This window comes from Podarcis pityusensis (assembly GCF_964106645.2).
Source record: "Podarcis pityusensis genome assembly, chromosome: 3".
NCBI classification, from domain to species: domain Eukaryota; kingdom Metazoa; phylum Chordata; class Lepidosauria; order Squamata; family Lacertidae; genus Podarcis; species Podarcis pityusensis.
The window spans coordinates 50423932-50442379 of NC_138026.1; the positions used below are offsets into that span (position 1 = coordinate 50423932).

Here is an 18448-nt window from a genome sequence, read left to right on the forward strand (position 1 = left end):
CACTGGACGACATCTATCATCCCTCACCCTGCAGGCTGGGACTGAGGGCAGTTCTGTCCAATTATAGCTCCAGGGCCTGCTACAAAAAACAAATGTAAAATACTGCTTTACGTTGTAATGCCAAATGATTTTCTTTCTACCACCTGGAAAGACCACCTCTGCATCTTCTGAATGGGTAGCTGTGTTGCAGCAAATACAGTAGAGTCTTGTGGTGCTTTAAAGATTAACAACTATAATAGGACCAGGGCTGGCCCAAGACATTTGGGCACCTGAGGCAGATCCAGAGATGGCACAGGGAAGAAGGGGTGGGGGAAGATCTACATCAGGAACAAGGGGGTGGGAAAGACTGACATTGAGATTTGCTGTCCTGGTGAATCCTCCCATCTGAGGCAGACACCTCACCTTGCCTCATGGGTGGGCCGGCCCTGAACAAAGATCTACACCAGGATCTGCTGGCCCTGTAGATCCTACCACCTGAGGCCTCCCCATGCCTCATTTGCAGTGGCTATTCACAAAGCAGGGCAGGAGATAACATAAATAACATGGTTGGCTATGCTCTCCCTCCACGATCAGCAGCTGCATGCTTCTGAAGAGCAATTCCTGGAAACTGTAAGAGGGAAGAGTGCTCTTGCACTCAAGGCCTACTTGTAGGCTTCCCACAGGCATCTGGTTGTAAGAACAGGCTGTTGGACCAGATGGGCCACTGACCTGATCCAGCAGGCTCTTCTTATGTCCTTATGGTGAACTAATTGTTATATGAACCCTCTTATCCTGATTCAAGCCATGGATATTAGAATTGAAACACACGATAATTTGTAATCCAGCTGTTTCACACTGCTCTCTCCCTTTGAAGGTCCTTTGTTGAAGAATAGCCATCTTTAGGTCAGGACAGAGTAGCCTGGGAGGTTGTAATTTCCCCCTACTGTTTTTTAAATGTTGCCATTTTTGTTGTCAGGGTTGTGTCTGTTTACTCTTGTGCACAGAAAATAGGCCTTAGGTAGAATGTAGAAGGGCAGCATCTATGCCACATTGGAAGATAATGAGTGGGTAGATTAACCCTCAGTGTTTTGGCTAACATTGTTCATTAGGTCTTGTACTTGTGTTGCTTCAGTGGATAAGGGGACAGAGTTGGCACCTGGTTTTGTTGTGGCATCTGATCGCGGTGTTTGTGTCTCTGTTTTGTGGCCTCTTGTTGGGTATCTGTGTTAGATCAGGGGGCTGACTGTAAACAATGTAAGCAAGGCTACCACCCCATCTTACAAAAGAGGAGTGCCATTATCCAGGATGGGCTATAGATCCTTGGTGGTATGTTGCAATGGTTTTCACCTTTTCCTTAAAAAAAAAAAAAGCCCCTAGGTTCTGCCCCTTTAACAATTATGCACCTCTAAGGAATTTAAAAGGAACAGCATTGCCAGGCATTGCAAATTCATGGGAAAGCTAAACCTGCTGAGTTTCTGTCACTTGTGCAGCATAATACCAAAGCCTCCAATATTATAATTGTTGTTGTACCCATCACGGAAGCAGCCTCACTCAACAACCCATCTTTCAATAATACCTGGAGCCAGATATCTGCCAACAGGCAGACACAATAATATTTTCACATCAATATTGAATTTTGTTTGACTCCCAGTAAACAGCAGTGATATTTTAGGGGCAATGAGTACGACAATTCAAAGATATGAGGTGCGGGGCACATTTCCTCATATCATTTGGACATCTTTTCATAGTTGCTCATCTTTCACATTTATTGTCCTGTTGTTTTTGTAGCACTGAAGAGTGAATAGAGGTTTGCTTACCTATCTTTTTGATCCCATTCATTATTTGTATGCCCACGTCATGTATCTTCTTACTCATCTTTGTTTGAAGATCAATAGCCCCAGTCTTTTCAATTCCTCCTAGGATGGACAGTTTTATTAAAGTCATTTTTGTTCAGTGGCTCTGTTCTACTTCTTCTTTACACATAGATCAACATGTTCTATTGGGATATTTTTTTATTTGTTTTAGTCAAAATATAACACAATCCAAGGCAGGAAATGAGAATGGCCTCTGAGCTCTGCACTGAACTAACCTGTTTAATCCTGCCTCTACACTGTGGACATAATCTACCATAGACTGAAAGTTGATCAAGTTATTCCATCTTCCCAGAGAGCTACAAGTACTATAGTTTAACGATATGGGGCTAGATTTGTTGCTGCCCCTCCAAACTATCACTCCCAGGATTCTTTGGAAGGAATAATAAAATATGAACAAAACAAAAAAAAACCCCCAATATATTTCTAGAGCAGGGATGGGGAACTTACAACCCTTCAGATGTTGTTAGATTTCAACTCATCATCCCTCACCATTGTCTATGGGAATTGGACTAGAACCGCATCTCGGGGGTGGAAGCAGAGGTTCTCTATCCCTGACCCAAAATGAAACAACCTAACCTTCTTACAACTGTGAAACCATTAGTTCTTTAAAATTTTCTCAATTTTTTGTGGAATTAAAGAATGGGTACTTTGTATGTTTATATCTGTCCTGCATTCCATATAAAGAAATGATGGACCAGGCCTTTTCAGTATAAGAAGAGAAACTGGAAGTGGATATATTTATTGAAATGATGCTAGTATGACTAGAACAGTAGTAATCCTGCAAACAAGGACTGTAAGCTTTGATTTTATAGTCTCCAAATGTGAGTATGGCAATGGGTAACCAGAATTGCCACTTGACTGGTTTAAAACCACCCTGGCTGGTTGTGTGTGTGTGTGTGTGTGTGTGTACGCGCACGGACGCACACACTTTCAAACCCATACACAGTGATGGATAAGTACTTTTGCAACTGGCTTGGTGGGTTCCAAGTGTTGCAGTCTGCCCTGAATGTAACACATAAAATTATTTGGATATTCTTCATTTGGTTATTGCTAGGTTAGTTCCACAGTCAACAGGCCCTGAGAGATAAAGGGAGATAATGAAGTGGAAAGTATCGAATCCTAACTACAGAAAAACGATAGAACTGCAGGCTCATGTTCCCAAGAGTCCCAGTGCAAAGTGGGGTTCCACAAATGAGACTTGAGAGGTCCATGAAGAGCACAGTGTTCCACTGCAACTGAAGCCTCAGGATACCTGCTTGCAGTAATAGTGGAGCAATTGCTCCAGGTGGCTCAGGCAAACTGAGCAAAGCCATATTCTACAGGGAGTAGAGGTTTTGTTTTGCTTTTTTAAAGACTGCCATATGTCCAGAAATTCCTGGACATAACCAGGACGCCCCCACCAAAAATAGCATCCAGGCAGAATTTGGTTAAAATGTCTGGGAAATCCAGGCGTATGGCAGCCCATATCAGTGCAGATTTTTTTACGAATTTTCCAAAAAATAGAGTTCAACAGTGTATTTTTCATCTTTGTTGGAAGCCGCCCAGAGTGGCTGGGGAAACCCAGCCAGATGGGCGGGGTACAAATAATAAATTATTATTATTATTATTATTATTATTATTATTATTAACAACTTTGCCAAAAAAAAAAAGCTCCAGATTTTGTGTCTGGATTCCCCCTTTTTGAAATATGGCAACCCTAGCTTTTTGTTTCTTTTTGAAACCCAGCCAATATATCTTGGTAGAAAATTCCTTATCAGCCCCAAATATGAGAGTGTATGAGGTCCTAAATGTGGAAAAAAAAACTTCATTCATTCTGTCTTTACAAAATACATTTAATTAGAATGAAAGTCTGAGTCACCTATATCCATAACCCTCGGCTCCATCTGAAAAATCCTTTTAAGACCACAACTGTGGTCCCAAATGAAAATAATAAGAAATATATTTAATATTTTTTTAAAAAACTGGACAAGTTCTATGAAAAGTAGGGTTAAGGTGTTAGTGATACAAAGGAAAAGCATAGGAAGGAGGTGGCGATCCTGGGACCCTGTGCTAGATTTTGCTGGTGTTTGCATTTGATGTCACTGAGGCTACAGAGAGCAAAGCAGTTTGGACTGGGCCTATGCACAAAGCTCTTCCAGTGGAGAGTAGTTTAAGAACATGTAAATGAACGTTGCTGAATCTGACTGAAGAGCTATCTCAGGTATGGGGAACCTCTTGCCTTCAAGGCTTGTGTCTCAAACCATGCCTTTCTGCCGCATTATCTGACATCTCAAGTGATGTCATATCTTGGCCAGGTAAACACATGGTTCTGCTCCAGTATTCTGTTTCCCAAACTGCCTAACCAGATGCCTCTGGGATACACAAAATATCCACATTGTAATACTGCCCCCACCTCCATAAGTTAGCTTTGATATGCACATAGAATGGAATTCCTCTGCATTCACCATAGTCCCTATTTATATCAGTGTCAAAGTAGCCACATGTTCTGCCTTATGGAGGATGGTCCTGCATTAGATGGAATCCTCTATCTGAAAGGCTGTTGGAAGTTGATGGCTGGAATATTTCTGTGTATTCGCAATGTATGTTTCTAATTCTTTTTTTAAGAGATGTATTGTGGTTCTTTTGTTCTGTTTTCTTTTTCTAAGTTTTTTGTGTGTGTATGTATGTGTTCATTTTAAACCAATAAAGATTGAATTAAAAAGAAAGAAGAAGGGGGATATGGTCCAAGTGCTGATAATGGATGAAGAATCATGTGGGGGAGAGGAGGGAGGAGCCTTGAAGTTGTCAATCAACAGTTAGTACCTGGGCAGTGATTCTAAATGTGCAAATATACACAGAAGTTAGGGGGGGAATTATGCAAATTATTAGTAGCTAATGAAACATGATGCAAGATCAATTATCAGATACAAATTCGAGACTGTATGGGAATTAACTGAAGTCAGTCCTGGATAAAGTGAACCCTTTATCTGTTTGAATGAAATGTTGACTCTTTCACAGCCTCTCCACTATTTAAACAAGGTAGTGTTTAAACAGAGCACTTTTGGAATAAACATCAGGGAGGGGATGAGATTTTTAAAATGTAAGAAAGCGCTGTTAATTTCCAATCTAGTTCATATTGTACAGTGTGAGGAAGTGATGTCAATTTATAACTACCAACTTACTTGAAATGAAATGTTCAGAATCATTGTAAAGGGTGCAGTGACTGTTTCTGCTGAATAATATATTAAAACCATTATCATCCAGCTGGATCATGAAATTATATATAAACCACTGTAAGAAAATGCTGCCCAGTTCACTTGGAAATAAGTATGCATGGGAATGAAGACATTTAAAAAATCTATTATTTCCCCACATTACTTCAACCCATTCTATCTGGATACTTGAGTGTTACATAAATGTAGTCCAAGATCTTGCAGTCAATTGCTGATATTGTGTTATCTAGAATAAACAGTGGTGAAAAGTTCTTCATGGGAATTCTGAATCTGGGCCAAAACACATACATAATGTTGCAACCTGATGGTGCTATTTACTTAAGGATCCCAATAAAGAAAGGTAAAGGCCCAACTCTTACTTGGTTATGGCCAAAGAAAAATCACATGTACATGTATATCAAAATAAGGCATTTTTACACCCATCTGTTTCAGTTGGACAACAGAGCACATGTATAGTTCTCACTCACTAAAATTAATGGTATGTAATGGCTATTTTATGTATACCTATAAAATCTACTATATTTATAGAGATGGCAAAGTACCATATTTTTCGCTCTATAAGACGCACCTAGTTTTTGGAGGAGGAAAACAAGAAAAAAAATATTCTGAATCTCAGAAGCCAGAAACAGCAAGAGGGATCGCTGCACGGCGAAAGCAGTGATCCCTCTTGCTGTTCTGGCTTCTGGGATAGCTGCGCAGCCTGCATTCGCTCCATAAGACGCACACACATTTCCCCTTACTTTTTAGGAGGGAAAAAGTGAGTCTTATAGAGCAAAAAATACGGTAACTTCTTTTCTTGTTATCTAATTACTTGCCCTCCCCCTATCACAATTTTGTAGTCACCTAGTGCTGGGTGGCTGTGATTAAAACAAAACTGACCTATTTATTCTCTATGTTTGGGAATAAATCTGGTTGATTTTAATGAAACTTCAGTAAATATACATAGAATTGGGCCACACATCAGATTTCTGTAAGGGATACATTTTGTCTCACCAGAAAAAGTAATGCCTTGCTATGCATCTGCATACTCTTAATATCTGACCACCATTGGATTCTTAGCACTTACTAAGCAGGAACAATGAAGCAGATTTTCCTTTAATGTTTGAACCTTTTACCAGAGTTTGTTAACTTATCCATTTATTCATTCATTATTGCATGACTTTCTCCAAAGAAATTGGAAATGGGAAAGACACATCTAAACATGTCTAAATTCCCCTCAATTTTAAAAAAGTGTGAAAATTAAAATACGCTTCCGTTAGCTAAATTTGACGGTTACTTTTGAATTTCCAAACATTAGCCTTAGCTTGAACTGCCAGAAGGATTGCCTTAGTTGGCACCTTTGCAGCAGAAACTCCAGCATCACTGCAGAAAACTCCAACAGCTACTGCTTTGTAAAAGAAAAGGCATTGTTGTGTTTCCAACCCACCCACATGTTTTGTAGTAAAACAACAGAGAACTGCAAAGATTGTCCCCAACGTTCCAGCGCATGAAAAAGTGGTCAGCACGTGCCCACACAACTTCTGTGTTTTCTAAGCTCTGCTTTAAAGGTAAGAGGTCTGAGTGGAAGCGAAAGATTGAGGGCGAAGGCAGTAAACAAAACGAGGGGCAATGTTGTTCCAACAAAACAAAAGCTAAGGTAACACGTAGTAACAAACACAACCCAGATCTCCTAAGACACACCTCTTTATTAATGCATTGTTTCTTTAAATCCCTGCTCCTCCATGAATGGCTCCATTTGCTGATTTTTAACAGCGATGCGTTTTTCCAAGGGTTAAAGGCAGGCGACCGAGAGCGCCTGTTGGCTGAGATGCCTTCAGATAGCCAGCCTTGCACTGGCGGCGCTGGCAGCTCGCTCGCCCCTCCCGCCGACGACGCAAGGCCTTCCCACTTGGTGGGTGGCGCCCAGGCTGCTACCGGGTTAGGTTGTGGCTCCCTGCGTGTGTCTATAACTTTGTGTTGCCGCCGCTGGTTGTTAGGAGAAGGAATGTGGAAGTCAGCAGAGCGGAGGGCAGCGGGCTGCTCGCGCGAGCTGCAGAGGCGCCCTTCGTCCCCGGCAGCAGTGGCGCCTCCTCCTCCTCCTGCGCTTCTTCCAGGCAGGGGGATCATCCGCGTCGCTTTGTTTTAAAGGCTTCTTCCTCTGCCTAAGGCGAGACGAGCTGGAGGAACCGTGCTAGCAGGAGCCATGCAGCAAGAGCAGCAGCAGCGACGCTGCGTCTTCCTCCTCCTGTGAATTCCGACCTGGATTTTCCGCCGTCCGAGCTGCTCGCCGCTGCTTGGAACCTGCCGCTCGCTCGCTCGCTCGCTCCTTCGTCCCTCCCTCCCTCCTTCCCTCTCTCCCTCCTTCCCTCCCTCCGCCTGCGTGACCTCCCGCTCTGCCTTTTCGCCAAGGCTTGTTTAAATGACTTGAGTGAAAGAGGGGAAACTGTCAAGATGGCAGCAGCAGGAGCGAGGAGGTGATGAGCGGGGTGGTGTGGATGCTGGAACGAAAACCTTGGCAGCCCTAAAGGACGAGGACTCCGGGCTTCTGGACCTGTTGGAAGACCGGCGATTTGACTTGCCTTGGATCCCGAGTCTTCACTCTCTTTCCCTCTCTCTTTCCCCCACGTTGAAGATTCGGATTTTTTTAAAACCACAGCAGAGCGTGAGTTTCCCAGTGTTGTTGTTTTCCCCCTCTGCGCCCCCTTTTTGGGTTTTTTTTTTGCTTTTTTGTGGGGCGGAGAAGAGGAATGGAGCAGGCGCGATCGTGTGCGTTTTAAGACTTCAGTTTCCCAGCTAAGCTGTTTCGAAGTCAGCGGCGGAGAAGGACTCCTGGAGCCGAGCAGAAAGCGCCCGCCAAAGCAACAAGCAAGAAGAGACTCGTGGCTCTCTTTATTTTTAGGCGTGCGGAGGGGGAGAGAGCCCGCGGGAAGTGGTCTCTTTAATGCATACCGCGAGATGCTATTGGAGCAATCCTGCACGGGGTGAAAGATAAACAAACACACGGGCGCGCCGCCGCGGAGATTTGCTTTCCCACTCTGCAAGGGTTGGGTGGGGTTTTTTTGGAGGGGGGGTGTTTCTTGCAAAATCGGCGCTCCTCAGGATCCCGAGGAAGAGGACGCACCTGGAGCCGGCTTGACCACCTGATCGTTTCTTTTTCCCGATTGATTTTATTGGTTGTTGTTGCTGGCGGTAGGGAAAGAGAGGTGGCGGGGTGAAAAGGAGGCGGCCGGACCTTTAATGGAGCGTGGCATGTTTGTACAACCTCGCTGATCGCTGCTACTAGGAGGTGCGAGAGGAGGAGGCAGCGGCGGCGGAGGAGGGACGGCCGAGGTGTGGATCGGGCTCCTCTCCCCTGACATCCCCACTTGGCAGCGGATCGGCAGGCAGGCAGAGCAGCCTCCCGAGCGGGGGAGAGGCCAAGATGGCAGAGGCGTCTCCCCCCGCCCCCTTGTCCCCCGTGGACGTGGACCTGGACCCCGAGTTCGAGCCCCAGAGCCGCCCGCGCTCCTGTACGTGGCCCCTGCAGAGGCCTGAGCTGCAGGCGAGCCCGGCCAAGCCCGCGGGGGAAGCGGGCGCCGACGCCGCCTCCATGATCCCCGAGGAGGACGACGACGTCGACGACGAGGAGCAAGGGGGCAGCTCGGCCATGGCCGTCGGAGACGCCGTCCCTAGCGGCGGCGGCGGCGAGGCGCTGGCCCCGGAGGACACGGCCCGCCTGCTGGCGCCTTTCTCGGGGCTGTCCGGCGACGGGTCCGGCCAGGGCGCCAGGGCGCCGAGCGGAGGGCAGCAGCCGCAGCAGCCGGGGGCCAGCGGGGCGGCGGCGGCGCCGAGGAAATGCTCGTCCCGCCGAAACGCGTGGGGGAACTTGTCCTACGCGGACCTGATCACTCGCGCCATCGAGAGCTCCCCGGAGAAGCGCCTCACCCTCTCGCAGATCTACGAGTGGATGGTGCGCTGCGTGCCCTACTTCAAGGATAAGGGCGACAGCAACAGCTCGGCCGGCTGGAAGGTGAGCGCGCGGCGGCGGGGAGGAAAGTTGGTGGTCGGCCGGGCGGGTGGTTGTGCGAACGGGATCGGGGAGGAGGCACGGCGTTCTCCTGCGTGGGTCACACGCTCTCTCCAGTCTCGTATTCCTTTTTTACTTTTCCTCAAAGTAGTGGGTCGGAATGGATCTATCTGAAGGCAAACCACCACCACCCCAACTCCATTGCAGGATATACATGATCCGCACGCGCACGCTCTTCTGTGTTAATTAGTGCAGAAAAACGACCACCCCTCTCTATCTCCCGTTTGTTTCCCAGTCATAACAAGCGCCAGCGCTGAACCTCCCCTCAGAACGCATTGAAAGGGCGGGAAAATTCCTACTCTCTTAAAGCTCTCAAAAAACAGAACAAAAATGCCGCCGTGGTTTCTGACGGTGGAGAAAAGTGGTTCGCGAGTGTTGGGGGGGGGGGAGGAACTGGTTTTTGTTCAGTGTTACAAGTGACTTTGTGAGAGTAGGGTGTACGGTATTTGACTCCGTTTTTGACCCGACAAAACTTGAGTTCTCTGACGTACACTTGAACTGGTTTTTCGTGGTCAAGATCGGCAAGTCTAAATAAAGAGCTTAAAAAAGAAACCTCACAGAAACCACCACCAAACACACTTGACCCACATCATCAACTAACCCACATTTCTAGATTATAGCCTTCTGCTGGTAGGAGCTGAAGGAAATGCCCAAGTGAAAAAGGTGACTGCGTGGCCGAGACTGCGTGCACAGGTTCATAGAGCACTTTCTCTTCTGCAGTGCACCCCACCCTTGCGGATCTCCCCTTCTCCTCTAGGCTTTAGGCCTGGTTGGTCCCATCCACAGGGTGTGATGGGGCAATTGCAGAACAACTTTCCAAAACTAGTTCTTTGCTGTCCCCTGCAAGGGTGACCCTCACGGTGTTGAGGAAACATCAGCGCCTTTCTCTCAGGGATCCTGCTTCAGGATCAGTCCATAAGGGTTCTTTAAGAGCACCTTTACTTTGCCTGGCTTAGGCCCTGATCCCAGCACCTGCTGCTGCCTAAGCTAGACCAATGTCTTCTCAGTCAAACGCGACCTGTGGTCCCCTCCTGTGTTAGCAAAGCAGGAAGCTTCTAACTTATGCCAGAAATGAGCAAGAGTATGTCAGTGGCGTGTCTATTTACATAGTGGTGTGGTGTGTTTGTGCTTGTTGCCCTTTATCTATTTTCTAGTAGCCAAGACTTGTGGCTAAACCCCTAAACTGTGGAATCGGTACTGTTCAGCAGATAGGGAAGCAAAACAATCCCCTGTTTAAATCTGCCATGTGGGAGACTGTCCTTTGTTTGATGGGATTATATGCATGCAGCAGCCTCTGAACCTACTGAGCTAAAAAATAAGTGAGGACATCGCTTGCTTTTTGTATTTCTCAACATTTGTGTATTTACACTGCCACAGTCTTTTATTTTACATTTTAAATTCCTTTGTTCAGCAAAAGACAAGACCCAAGAAATGGAAATTAAGAACACTTTTAAATAGCAAGCAATGTAAATAAGTGCATCTAGAGAAGACAGGATAGTATTTTTAAAAAGCAAACAAACCCAGAACCTCAAGATGCTAAATAGTTAAGAGTTATAGAAAGCAATATCTGTTGCTAGTGGGGTGAACTGGATAGCTATTTTTTCACATTAAATAGCCACACAGATTATGGCATTACGTGCATCGGTACGTAAAAGGCACCCCACAGCCTTTTAATTAGTGCTATACAATAACTTGAGCTAGGAATTATAACTCCTGTTTGTACTCACATACCGTCTTTTGTTGCTGGTGACATTTTAACACATAAATGGGATGTGGAACACTGGCACTTTTTGAAATGCTTCCGTCTGCTAGTATTACAAATATAAACCATTCTACTTGCATCACCCATGCTTCTTAGAGGTAGTTGCTTAGACAAGACAAAAGTTTTGTAATGGTCAGGCACTATGACTTCGTATGCAGAGGGTCCCAGATTTGGTCTTTAACAGCTCTAGGTAGGGGTAGGGAAGACTCCAGTCACTGTAGCTAGTTGGACTAATGGTCTGATTTGGTATAAGGCAGCTTGCGACAATCAGCAGCTGCTGCCAGTGACTTATAGTGGCTGGGTGTTTGAGCCCTACCAGCGAATGTCTGCACCATAGTGGCACAGCACATGCTTTCCATTCAGAAGGTCCCAAGTTCAACCCTGGAAGATCCTCCTGTCTCTCAAACCATGAGGAGCTGATGCCCATCAGTGCCGAGAACCTGAATGGTCTACAAAGGCAGCTTTCTATGCCGCAGGTTAATAGGATTCTGCTCCTGCACATGGAAGTACCAATGAATGTGGGTGAAATTTGACTAATTCGTACTTAGGGTAGACCCACTGAAATCAGTGGACTTAAGTCCACTGATTTCACTGGGTCTGCTTTGAATATGACCATAACTAACATTGGATATCATCCTGTGGTTTTGTGTGTTCACCTGGGAGTAAGCCTCATTGAACAAGATGGGACATCTGCTCCACTGAATATGCATAGGATCACACTCATGGCACTTTGAAGCTCATGGCACAGTTGAAGCTTATATAGGGTTTGCCGCTTGGGGGCCAACTGCACATTATGCACAGATAATTGTGTACTGGAACTCCAGTCCTCATATTTTATTTTTTATTTTTTAAAAAGCTTCTTAGGAGGAGGCACCTAAGAGTGCTTACCCTTGTCTTTACTGCCATTTCCCCATTCCAAAGCCTTTTCCCTGTTGGGGTTTAAAATGTTAACCTACCACATAAGCTGGAATGGGCAGAGGAAGAACCATGTAAGTTGCCTTGAGCATCTTGAGGAAGGGTGGAAGAAAATAATAGTCATTTTGCCCTTTCTCCCTTCATGCCACCCAGCCACAGGCCATGGTGGATTGCCATGGGGAGAACATGCTATGCAGGATCAAACCTATCTAGTTCAGCATCCTGTTCTCACAGTGACCAACCAGGTGTCCATGAAGCCACAATGCAGGACACGAGCACAATAGCATTCTCCACATCAACAGCTGATATTTAGAGGCATCCGGCTTATGATAATAGAAGCAATATAGGCATTATGACTAGCAGCCATTGATAGTCTCCTCCTTCATGAATTTGTCTAATACCCTTCTAAAGCCCTTTAAGTTGGTGGCTATCACTATATCTTGTGGAAGTGAATTCCATATTTTAACTCTGTACCATGTGAAGACATATTCACTATCCCCGTGACTCTGCCAGTTTTCAACTTCACTGGATGACCCCGAGTTCTGTCCATCTTCTCTCTTTCAACTTGCAACCCCCTTTGAGTTTCTTGGAGGGAAGGTTTAATGAAAACGTGATATCTGAGTAAAAGTTGCTCTGAAAACCCATATCCCTTTGTCCCTCCTCTTCTCAGTTCCTGCTGAACCATTTGTTCTGTGTAAACAAAGTGCTAAGCCAGCAAAGCAAAAGATGACGATTTGCACTGGAGATGACCAGCCTTCACCCAGGGAGATGTGGATGCTATGACAGAGGCTTATTATTGCACATGGTGTACGTACCTCTATTGTCTTTGTTCACAGGTTCTGCAAGGTTTTGTAGACCTCCAAGAGCCAGGAAAACCTGTTTGACCAGAACTATTGGTAGGACAAAAGAAATGTATGTGTGCACTACGTAACTGATGATGCCTCTGTCGTACCACCCTCAACTCCCTATGAAATGATTGTATTTAATGCTAGTGCTTCTCAGAGTCAGCCCACTGAAATTAATTAACCTAAGTTAATCATAGCCATTAATTTCAGTGGGTCTACCCTAAGGTCTGTCCCCATCCATAAACACATAAAATAGGAACCACTTCGTGCATTACCAAATTCCTGTATTGGCAGGCATTCCTACACAACACTTTTTTTCCTACAAAGTCAACAATTTGCATCTCCTGTGTAATAGTGATCACACCCAGTGCATCTGTGCATGTAGTTAATCTGCCATGGTTATGTGGCACACCTGTGTGCAAGTTAGAATTTTAGAATTGTGGAGTTGGAAGGAACTGTGAGGGTCATCTAGTCCAACTCGCTGCAATGCAGGAATTCTTTTGCCCGACATGGGACACAGCTCAGAGATTAAGAGATGCACGCTGTACCGACTGAGTTATGTTATTTCCTTCATGAATGTGCCTATTGAGTGAGTATTTTGTAATTTATGGTGAAGTGGCCCTGAGTTTTTTTACACAGTTGAAGAAGAGCAGCAAGAAAATATTTTCTTTCATATTTAATATGGGACTGTGTTTTCACATGAAAAATATATATACAGGTAATAAATAAGGAAAGAAGGTGTTGATACAACACAGAACCATAGCAGATTTATTTTCTATTACAGTGGCCAAGAATAAATGCTGTGACTTTTTGCATTTGCTCAAATGTTGCCTATTGTACTTGCCTGATGCAGATCCCATGTACAAAGATTTTATACAGCTACAGTATCCTTCTCAGAGGCATGAATGAGTCCATGCATTCAGAATTCTATTAAATTTACAATTAAACTGTTTTCCTCTTAAATATTTTCATTTGATGGGAATAAAACAGAATGTAGGCTGTTCAGTGGAAACAAGTCATTTGGAAGTTAGTTAGGCACCACAAGTTTTCTATTAGTAACCTTTTCATGTGTCCCAACTTCTCTGTAGGACACACCAGTAGAAACTTAAATACAAATGAAGGGCTTTCAATCGTCATGAACTGAACATGGAAGGATCTCATAATTCAGTACTAATAATAATATATAATGTCCAGCAGTTTAAAAGAAGGGTGTGGTTATGTCATAAAATACATGTGTATTTTTGCATCATGTGCTGCATTTCCAAGAGTTACCATAAATGCACCATAAAAATGCCATAAAGTTTAGAGGTGGGATGTCAGTTGTTGCTCTTCTGACAGAGCCTGCGTCGTTAGCAGATGTAGTTGTTTGGAGTCTAATCTGTAGTGCCAAAGACTTTTAAGCTGCTGCCTTAAGAAAACTTTCGTATCAAATGGGCTTCAGAGGATCGGTTAAAACAACAACATGTAGCAGCATGGAGGACTGTACTGAATTTATGCTCATTGATTTCAATAGCAGCATACTCTAGGCCATGCAGCAAAGTGCTTACATTAATTAGATTGCTAAGCATAGTTGAAACATTTCTAACCATTTATAATTTTAATTTGATATTGATTTCATTTATGAGCAGCCTTAACTGGTACTTTGAGCTAATTAAAATGTTAAAAACTTGGATCCCTGGATACTTGGTGATATGTTAGTTCAGAAATTTTGCAATAACCTCTAACATGACCTCATTGGAAGAGGAGACCAAACTAGACCTGTGAAATCTTGTTTGTTTTTAGGGAACTTGGGCAGGCCAAAATAGATGCTACTATCTTTTATCCGCGAGGCATTTTCCTATCTAATAGAAACGAATTATGACTGCCCATGGGAAAGTACTGGAAAGCCTTCTTTAAGAAAACATTAATTTTCTTACCTTTATATCCTGCCTTCTGTCTGTCATGGACTCAAAGTGGTGTAGATGTGGTTCTCAGACAATTGCCCTCCAGGTACTGGTCATATCCAAACCTTCAGCACAGTGTTGGCCTTGTGTGCCTTGCTTCATAGTAATCTGAGTAGCTTCCCTGGTTTATGTAGAACAATGGAGAAACAAGTATTCGTTTAGACTTGTACCTCCTTGGGTCAGAGCTGATCACACAAACATGATGGCTATGGCAGAGAAAGTAGGGGACCTTATAGCTAGGTTTTTTTAGTTGTTGTTTTTTCTACATTCTGTACTCTTAGCTTGGACTTACTTTGAAAAATCAAATTATTAAGCAGATTCATTGCACTGAGAATGTTTATGTACTACTTCAGAAGTGCACCACTTTGAAGTTCTCTGTGTTGAAAAGGACACATCTTAATGATTTGGAACATTTTTTAATTTGGAGTGTGTGAGATACTAGTATACAACAAACAGACTGTTCTATCCCCACCCCCCCAAAAACCTTTTATGGGTTTAAAAAAGGATAATGATAATCAATGATACAAATAAATAGACTGTCTTCTTGTAATGTGTAAATAACAAAATCGCACAATAAATTTGCATAAATATATAAGGCATCTGGTTCATTACTAGTGGTCTGTACTGAGGAATTTGCAGGTGACATGTCTATCATGCAGCAGTTTGGGTGAAGGTGAATTCATTGTCCGGTCCATACCTAAGCTTACAGTGCATCAAGCTACTTACTTTTGAAAGACATAGAATTGCCACATTTTATATTTGACCATATGTGGTTATTGTTACATAGTGCTGCATATATAACAAAGCATTGCAATAATTAACAGTAGTACCTATAACCAATAGGAGAGGCAAATTGCCGTTCGTCTCCCAGTGCTTCCGTGTGTGTGTATCTTGTATTAACTCTGTGGTCCATTTTAAAAGTTACATCCTTCATATGGGGATTGTAACATTTGTGAGCTGTTTAGCATGTGGGACACCAGTAACAACAACAACAACAACAACAACAACAACAACAACAACTATTACTTACACTTTATAGCGCCCAAATACCTGAAGTGTCTGGGCAGTTTGCTAAGATTAAAATAAGTAAGGTGCTATAATAAAGTAACCAGCACAATATCATTATAATAACTGTAGCATCTGCATACAATCAGAAAAACCACATAAAACCAGCACAGCAAACATACAAAGCAGTAAAACCATCAACAAAATCTAAAATGCACTTAAAATCCACATCAAAAGGCCTGGGAGAATGGCACACACACACACCTGGAGAAAGGCCAATATGTGAAGAATTATTTGCGACACAGCTGCATGTTTCTGATTGGCTCTGTCATATGACTCTCCATGTTCCTACATTATGGCTTCTGTGAGGAGTTACTGCCAGGTGGAATAATTTTTGGTGGCCTCCACCAACAGCCACCATCTTTCTTGATTGTATGCAGTTGAAAGTAATTGGCAGATTCCAACCAATGACTCTTTTCAGAGGACACTTGCATAAGGACTTCCGCTCACCCCCCACCTAATTGGCCAGGAAGGGTCAGGACAAAACATTGCACAGGGCAAGGAGCAGGGTTATTATTTCACCTGGCAAGCTAAATAGGTCTAGGGTTATCATTCCTCCCATTTGCTTGTCTGGAAATGTAGTAATAACCACAGGCAACAATATGTTGTTGTTGTTTAGTCATTTAGTCGTGTCCGAATCTTCGTGACCCCATGGTCCAGAGCACGCCAGGCACTCCTGTCTTCCACTGCCTCCCACAGTTTGGTGAAACTCATTTTAGTAGCTTCGAGAACACAGGAAACAATATACTTAGTGCTAATCAGTTACTGTCTACATAGCATATGGCTACAAGTATGGGACCTGAAAGCATTCGTATACGTGTAACGGCTTTGTTTATGGCAGGTATTTGTCTTCTCACTTACACATTAGTTGCAGAATGAAGAAATTATAAATAAAGAATACGTCAAACCAAGAGAAAAGGTTGGTGTTGGATTTTGGCATGTACATTATGTACATATAATAAACCAGTTTCCTATTACTTCCCTGTGAGAGCATAATACAGCACACTTCTGTAATAGAGGCATCTTCAGGAGTTGATGATCTCTGCAAGTACAGAAAGTATGAGCAGATTGCACTAGCACTACTGTATCTGTGTTTATGAATGTACCTAAAGCTGCTCTCAGTGGGTTACAGAGTCCAATTCTTACCATAGGGCAAGCATCCCTGACAGATACCATATTAAACAGATATCATGCCTGCTTTCACACTGGGCATTTACTGTGAAGTAGCTATTCTTTGTTACTTTCTTTTTATGAGGCATCTCAATAATGGTGTGGTCAAAACATGCTCCTTCCATATTTTATTGTTTAGTTTCTAGGGTCCCCCCCAAAAAGCTTAGACAACCCCACTTTTCAACACAGTGGAACAGTTGCTCAACTTCTCCAGTTGTAGATGACCCATTGTGCAGCTGTTCTGTTGGTTCAGGACCAGTTATGGCCTGCATAGATTGTGGAAGGAGTGGGAAATCTTTGGCTGTCCAGACTCCAACTCCCATCGGCCCCAGTCAGCACACCCAACTGTTAGGGATGATGGGAGCTGTAGTGCAACAACTAGAAAGCCGTAAATCCCTTAGGCCCGGATTATGGTTGAGACATTTCCTTCACTATAGTTCCCCTCTCCCCTTTAGGAATCAACTCTCTTTAATTTTTCCCTGTTCAAATTGCGTTTTTTTTTCTATTTCTTTTTCTCATTCTAAAGGGCAGCTGAGGGTGGGAGAAGAGAAATTAATCCTTTGTCCTCATCATTTCTTGAGGTTGGGAGAATGGGGGTTACCCACATGGCTACAGAATGTTATTTGGATTCTAGAGGCCTGGAAATTATAAGTTGCCACTCCACTGGCATTGCAGCGATACTTATTTGCTTCTAAATAGCCCATGTTTGGAAGCACCTCATCTGTCGTAGAGGGAGATTTATTTGTTACATTTTCAAATGCCTGCTTAGGAGAAGGCATCTACTTCCTGCTTTGCTAGTGCAAGGTTGTAGATCATACCATTATGCTGTTATAGGCAAGGATCCAAAACATTTGGCTTGTCTCAGTAACTAACTGTTATTTGTGTTTGCCACCAATCCTTTCCCTCCCGTAAGTCTTCAGCACAGGTTAGAGGTTTTGGGGATGAGTGTATGCGTGTATGGATGTTCATATATCCCATAAGACACTGGACTCTGACATGCTCCAAAGCTCACGGTGACTCTTATGCATATGTCAGAGGATACAGAGGAAGGAACGATTCTCTTAAGGAGGGTGAAGTCTTGTACTGTGCTGAGCTTTTCTGTGCCAAAGCTTAGCTGGACATACAAGATCCATGCAATTTGTGAAGAACTCGAGGAAGGGAATTGTCTTAGGGAGAGCTTGAAGTACTTACTGCTGTTGTTGATAGATCCCATGCTGATGTCATTGTTCGAGGAATCTGGTTAAAGCCTATTTCTTATATCTGTTATTTATGCAGGACAAAATGAGTTTGCTCCAGTGTTTTGGGGATAAAGATGGGTGCAGCATGTTCTCCTTTCCTTAAGCAATGTTGTTGTTTTATTTTATATGGCAGAAGCATGGGCTTCTTAGATGAGTTTTTGTAGGCATGGAACATGAAGCGAGAAATGGCTAGTCAGCTTTGGTTAGTATGAAATTACATTTCCTCTAACATAATTAAGATTTTGCCAGTTTCTTCAGCAGCAGGCCTGTTTTTTTCCTTCTGTTCTCCCATACCCTCGTAGAATGTTATCTAACCTAGCATTAAGCACAGCAATACGATACAGTAAATACCTCCAGACCCTTCATACCGTCTACGTTATAATAAACATATGTGCAAGCT

At 43.6% G+C, this 18448-nt stretch overlaps 1 protein-coding gene across 3 annotated transcripts in view; it reads left to right on the top strand.

Annotated features, from left to right (window-relative positions):
* Window positions 1–8128: 8128 nt before the first annotated feature.
* FOXO3 (forkhead box O3) overlaps window positions 8129–18448 on the top strand; it is a 110710-nt gene continuing 100390 nt past the window's right edge. For all 3 annotated transcript variants that reach the window (XR_013984059.1, XM_080998819.1, XM_080998820.1), the window contains exon 1: window positions 8129–9053. Coding sequence is in view for 2 of the 3 variants with exons in the window: in XM_080998819.1 (XP_080854945.1) it covers window positions 8466–9053 (588 nt within the window). In the remaining variant the exon portion in view is untranslated. The remainder of the gene's footprint in view (window positions 9054–18448) is intronic.